Source organism: Choristoneura fumiferana, chromosome 23 (genome assembly GCF_025370935.1).
Source record: "Choristoneura fumiferana chromosome 23, NRCan_CFum_1, whole genome shotgun sequence".
Taxonomy (NCBI): Eukaryota; Metazoa; Arthropoda; class Insecta; order Lepidoptera; family Tortricidae; genus Choristoneura; species Choristoneura fumiferana.
In genome coordinates, this window is record NC_133494.1 from 6,824,284 (window position 1) to 6,831,395 (window position 7,112).

General features: G+C 40.9%; 1 protein-coding gene across 1 annotated transcript in view; it reads right to left on the reverse strand.

The window, feature by feature from the left end:
• The window catches only part of LOC141441210 (uncharacterized), a 25,326-nt gene extending 18,435 nt beyond the window's left edge, over positions 1–6,891 (reverse strand). Inside the window, exons 1-3 of the mRNA XM_074105884.1 lie at positions 6,804–6,891; positions 5,572–5,707; positions 3,875–3,977 (exon numbers count right to left, since the gene is read on the reverse strand). Of these exons, the coding sequence (XP_073961985.1) occupies positions 3,875–3,977; positions 5,572–5,707; positions 6,804–6,891 (327 nt within the window). The remainder of the gene's footprint in view (positions 1–3,874; positions 3,978–5,571; positions 5,708–6,803) is intronic.
• Between the last annotated feature and the right edge of the window lie 221 nt (positions 6,892–7,112).

Below are 7,112 nucleotides of genomic sequence, written 5' to 3' on the forward strand. Positions count from 1 at the left end.
ATGATGCTAAAAATAATAATCATTGCAGATGCTCCCGTAGGTAGAACCCTGTTAAAAAAACTGACACTTTAGGGCTCGCATAGGTTCTTGTTGAAAGTTCGAACTTCGAATGTAATGATAGGATCAATATAGCACCCCTCTTTTTGCGTCGGGGGTTAAAAAGATGACAAACGATGTTTTGTACAAACATTACAGTATGACTTGGAGAAAATTATGTGAACTTTGGCGCTCCCGATATAAATACATTACGTCCTCGAAGTTAACGAGTTACAACTGATCGTTCCAGTGCCGCAGTGTAATACTACTTTAAGACTGTTACTTGGATATTTGTAAAATAGGGCATATTAGGCAAAGCTCTGCGCAGGGGGCGACACTAGCACAAAATGTAAAGAAACCGCCATGACAACGTCAGTTCTAAAAAAAATTGAAAATACAAACTGAAATATAGATGCACAGAAAAACCAGAAAAATAAGACCAGCACTGGGAATCGAACCCAGGCCCTCGGCATTCCGTGCTACGTGCTATACCGCTACACCACTGCTGGACAACGGTACAGACACGAATTTCCCCTATGCACCACATATCTCAGCTTGTTTGTTTCTTATTTAGCCACTTAAGCAGTGAAGCTAGCGACATCTATACCGTATAGCCCGTAGTCCTCATCGAAAAAGTAAAAATTTTGAATTGAAATAAAAAATACAAAAAGATTCCAAAAAACCAATCTTAACGTCAGTTCTCTTTATATTTTGTCGCCATGGCAGATAATGACCAAAGAGTATTAAGTACCTAATACCGATATAAATCATGACATATTTATAAGTAACGAAATAAATGATATTCACATCGATAGTAGCGATAGAGCTATATTTCCAAAAAAATAATTGAAATAATATGATATTACGGCATCCTACGGACATTTAAGATACTCAAAAAACATAAACCATAAACATATGTGCTAGTGCTACTCTGACGGGATTAAAATGCAGTAATATTCCCTATTGCTGAATGCCGATGTGCATCTTTAATTAGAAAAATCATCCCGCCCTCTTGAATACACGTAACGTAAATGTCCCTACTTTAATCAATATATCAGCAACCGGCAATGATCTACAATCGGTCTGCTATAGTGGCAGTTTGCTGCTAGGTCGTGATCACTATAATCTCGTGGTCGCCTCGGAGGCTGTACATCATGTGAAGTGGACCAGCTGATGGCCGGTGCGTTTCCGCTGCGGTAGGACTGCCGCTTGGGTGGCGGTTTTATTATGCTATGGGAAGATGACATGCAATGTCTTCTTATATAGCAGTAAAATGTTTCCCAGTTGATTTTGTATGCAGATAGAAGTCGTTGTACTGAAAATTACTTATATCATCCTGAATCACGGTGGCGAGATTTTTTCTGGCTACTATAAATAGTGTCAATTTAAAATACCTACATTATCATTCCGTTGTTTGATTCACAAAGGCAGCGGTTGAACACCATATGAGGACATCTAAAACATTAATATTGTCATTTTCAGTCTTATTGAAAGCAGCATAATAGAACTTACTGTTTTTAGATACATACTCGAAAACATTATTTTAATCGACGTAGGTATGCATTTTTAACTTTTATACTGGGCACAGTATAAAAAGGATTTAAAAACACCGAAACAACGTGGATTTAAAACATAGTGTAATCGATTCTACACTCAATTCTGAGCAAACTACTTCGAAATAACGATCAAGAATCTCGAAAAAAAAATACGTCCGGAATTTTTAAATCTATGTTGGTTCATAACCCCGGATGGGTCACTTGTTCCCCGGGATACATATACGTATCTATCCGAGCCGAGTTTGCCTTTCGTTTCAATTTCTGTCAGCCAATCGACTTGTGCCTGACGGGAGTGCGCCGGCGCATGATTACAGCTCGCGCACCGCCGAGGGCCGATCCGCGGCCACGCGCTACCATCTCCCTGTGTGGTCTCTGCTGGCGCTACGGTTCAACCTCTCTAAGTTACAAAATAACCGTTTATTGCCGGCTACATGGCCCTTACAATTACTAGCTTCCAGACTAACATTACGTACTATTAATAAAACACAAAATATTAAAAATTAAGAAAGTGCCAAAACGGCGTGACCCCATTGCGTCACCGTCCCTGACGTCGCACTCATTCCCGGAACCACTGGAACACGAAGCCTTCCGGCCAGAAGGCAGCACTCTCGATGGTCTCCATCAGCAGCCGCGGCACGCCCACAAGGAAACTAAGTTTGAATGTTTACCTGGTCGTCTCTCCCATGTTGAACTCAAGGGGAATCATACTTTGTTTGCATCTTCATTGTCGAACTCTTCATTTCATGATTTTCGGTCTTGTTTAATAGTTTAAGCATCTCACCATTATGACTTGTACTGTACGTTGACTATGTTGACTAGCCTAGACCTTTACTTTCTATCGTCTTCTAAAATTTTGTAGTAAATGGTTATTCCTTTCCTGCTACCTAACACACACAAACTTTACGTGTACTCGTAGGTATCTTATACTTAAATAGAATATGCACTTAACGCGTTTTTGGTAAATTCACATAGCAATAACTCGCGACGGGCCATCGTCTGTGCCAATAAACAATAAACAACGATTTTCCCATACATTTGCTACAAAACTACTTATACAGATCCTTTAGACTTTAAATTCTTCCGAACAAGGTACTAAATCGCTTACTAATATTACCTGCAACCTTTGCAAGTTGTAGTGGTACTCAGTTGCCCAAATATTACGATGCAGTTGCAATAGCCTCTAATGTCCTTTGTGTAAGGTTGCAGTTGTCTCGACGCGGGTGCACGATGGTATCGCTGAGGGCATAACTAGTTGTCTGGGTGCGTATTAGCACTGCACTGCTCTTTTTGGTCGGGTCCTAATTGTAGGTTCTCTGCACTCGGTATGAGGGTATGACTGCACTCGTTAGTAGGGTTGCCCTTAAGATGTATGATTTTTTTATATGAGGCTGCCGTTTTTCGTGGGTAGATTAAAAAGCAATCGGAAAAGCGATCGGGTCTCGAGTAGGTATATGAGTAATCAATTTGAATCCGAAATAAGGATTAGAGAGGTAGGCATAAATTGCTGAGTTAAAGATTTTTTCTGCTATATATAGGCAATGACAGGGATTCCTATCCTAATCTTTTTTTAACGGCGGTGCTTTTAACATTTTGTAAATTTTTACGATGCCCTTGTAAAAAAATGTGTACATGTAAATGCTTTAAATACGTATGTATAAGCGAACCAAAATGGTACCATTTCACGACGCCACTAAGATAGTGTTACAATTATTTGCAACCTCTAGGCTCTGACAAAGCAAGTCAGCGATTTATTAACGAATTGTTATTGTCATCATCATGGCGTTGGTAAAATAGGGGATGGAAAACACGTGTCGTTGTCGGCTCATTCCAGGTGAGTAGTGTATTTAGAAAGTTGTGGTTTTAGATAGCGCTTTGCAATTTATAAAAATACGTAGTAATCTCAATGACACCATGTGGAAAGTACGCCGTGAAACAAAAGCTGTGAGGTGTTGTAAGGGTGCACGCGTCCCGAATTGGCGATAACGATAACGCAGGTCAGCAGGGCTACTCCGAAACTCGAAGTTCGTGTCGTGCGGTCCCTCTTACACTTATACTATTTAATACGAGAGCGAGAGGGACCGCACGACATGAACTTCGAGTTTCGAGTTTCGGAGTAGCCCTACAGGTTCGATTTCTGACTCCCAGCAGTTATTTCTAAAAAACTATACTTTCTATCTGCTGCAATAAGAAGCATTATTATTATTGAGATGACATCCATAACGAATCATACACAAATCAAACAATGACACAACCAGCAATTACATCGACCAGGGTCGCAGTACCAGGCAGGAGTTAGCTCTGGGCCGGGGCGGGCGCGAGCGGTAATCTGTTGGCGCCGTGTGTGGCGGCCCTAACTCAGCGCCGCGCGCGCCGCGCCACTGACGGCTTAAATTGAAAAATAAACATGCTGAGTGATGAGAAAACGAGCGGCTGACAGGCCGACCAAGCTACAACATCCTTTAGCCTACCCTTAACCGAAAGAGACGTGTGTATGACATCATAGAGCAGCATCTCCCTCGTCCGTTCGGAAAATTGATGCTTGCAGCAACCGCGGTGGACGGAGGTTGTTCACTCCTCGCGCGATGGGAATTTTGCACGGTTATTGAAAACAAAATATGGGTTTTGCGCACGGCGATCGCTCATAATTGCGATTTGGACGAGCTCGTGTTATTAACTTTGGGTGCATCGTTTAAGTCTTCTGAAAAACTGACGTGTGGATATAGGTACTGGGCAGTTTTTTTCTCTCAAAAACAGCAATTTTTAGTATCAATCAGACAAGCACTATCCAACTTCATTCGTCCTAAATTCATAAAGACACTTTTAATGATGCACCGAAACCTAAAGCTTGATTGTATGCGTAAAGATAGATTTCAAGTATAAAAATCCTAAACTACATAAACGAGTTTTTTTTTGAAAATAGGCTATACAGGCCCATCCCCTCTAGATTCGAAGACAGATACATTACTGAGAAAGTTGCTAACATACGAACAGGCACAATGAACGTCCCTGCAAGCTTATTTAACCTGTAATATGTTTTGGTCAAATCTTACAAGTCGATTCGAATTCCACGGATGACATTGGCATTATAGTTAACAAAAAGTAAAGTTAGCAAATCTTATATTTTTCTAATAATTGTATACTTAAATACCTATTAGTCTGTTCAAATTTCTTCAAGAAATGCATCTAAAGATGAACCATCGTTTCGTGCCAGATGAAGTCACATTTTTAAAAGCTCATCTCGTACCGCCAGATAAATAAAAAGCCTTTTTAATCCTGCGATTAATAAATTAATATCGGTGCCCGGTGGGGCAGGGTAAACAAAAGCAGGTCATAAATCGGAGATATGGGGCGCCGCCGGCGCCGCGGTTTGCGCGCAGCTCGCTGATGAGACGGGTTGAGTTTGAAACGTGCAAAGATCGTAAGGCTATGAACTGAGCACCAGCGGGTAGCGGCGCGTCAAGTGTTTTCTCTATTTATTGCGTGTGCTGTAGACATTGGTAATCTTGCCTCCAGAAGTGGTCCGATTCACTAAATCCAGCTTCGATATAGATACCGACTCCGCTCATCGACTCTGACTCCTTTAGCGAATCCGGTTCTTTCCAGCAATCATTAAGTAGTCTATGGCCAAGTAATTCCACTCCGTCTGATCTGTCTGACTCTATCCGATCGGTTCGGTACTGAGGTATTGAAATACCGATTTGTCATAATGCTTCTTTTGAATATGTGTATATATATACTTCCAGCGTACTGGGCTCAGCGCCTGATCGAACCGAACCAAACATATCCGATCCGATCCGATGTGATTGAACGAAATCCAAATTAGTGCTGAGCTAGAACACCAATCTTGGGCCACTCGATCCAGTAGATTGGTCTGAGTTATTAGTAACTCCTAGGAGTTGATAAGATTTTAAAGTAGCCGATAAGGGATTTGGATCCGCTTGAGGAACTGGCAATTTTGAATGTTCAGATCCGGATTTACTCATCTCTAGTATGTCTAGACAACCAGTATGCGACCAGCGTACGGCCGCGCAATGAACACAGCATACGCTCGCCGCTCCGCTCCCCGCCCCGCTGCCAGCTGGCGTCCAGTCCGTGTACTAAAGCCCAATTTAGAGCTGCAAGAGAAATCATAGGTAGTACAATTTGCATTACATTGCTATGCATCGCCCAATTGAGCACTGCAACCTCGTTCACTTTACGGCCTCGCAGTGTCAGGCACCTTGCACGATTGTTCTTAATAAGTATAACTTACTTACATCGCAACATACATACATACAGAAATGTCAGCTGGATATAATCATATCGGACCTGTTGTGGTCCTAAAGTATATTTCGCTAAAACGCAGTCTGTGGTTTAGATTTTATCAGCTATCTTACATTTAAATTAGACTCTTATCTCACGATTTCCAAAATAAGGGACTTGTAAGAGCACTCGCATCTCTGCTGATGACAAAGTCATGACTTTTGCATAAATAATGAATGAATTAATAAACAAAGTCATTCGTCATTTTGATGAAAGTTGAGTACATATCGTATTTTTCACTTATAATAGTGCTTTTAGTATTCAGCGCCAGTTTAATGTCTTTGCTGCCTCTAATAGTCAATGACTAGGCTTTACGTCCATAGCTTTCGACAACAAATTGTTTTTTTTTCTAAATTTTTTTTTGAGGCTTAAATGCACCTGTGTGACTATGCCAGTCTCATTGAAAGACATGAACAAATTGTAAATTGCATTTATTCTAAAGTGACAAACTCAAAAATTCTCAGTAACGAGTCCCGGCTGTTGAAGGTCAAATTACTAACAACTAGGGTCCTTGACTACTAGGCAGACTTGTCTCTTCCTTTTTATTTTGGTTATTATGAAAAAAAATAAGGCAGTTGTTTTTGTTTCTTGAAATATGTTTGTTTATTTCGTACTTTTTTGATGATCTTGTGAAAATGGTCGCATATGTGTCATAATCATAGCATTATGGTATATTTGGAAGGGCTAATCTATGAGCTTTCATTTTTATACCCGTATTGTTCATTATCGTCATATCAGCCGTAAGACGACCACTGTTGGATATAGGCCTCCGCCATGAAGGTCGCAATCGGGTAAAACCTAATATAGTCAAAAGCTGAATAGTTTTACGCGTTTAGCATCATTTGCTTAAGCACCTCATACGACAAATATGGAGCGAAAGTGATTAGTTCACCTACGAGCATGACTCACAAAACTGCAGTAGAATTCGAAGGCCGCGAAAACACGTAAGGAATCGCTTTACCTGCAGGTCGATGACCTTGGCGTAGGCATCGTGCATTTAAAATGCACTCCGCTAAGAGCTCTTTATCAGGCCGCGTCCTCAAACAGTGATAAATGCACCGAGTGGGTCATGTTATCCTGGTACACGCGCTGGGGTTCCGTTCATAATTAGACGTTTTAATTACCGCCCAACCGAAGTTTCCGATTCGGTTTTTCTGCGAAATTTGACGTTAAGTAGGATTCAAAAATCAAAAAATCAAAAATGTCTTTATTGTGGTT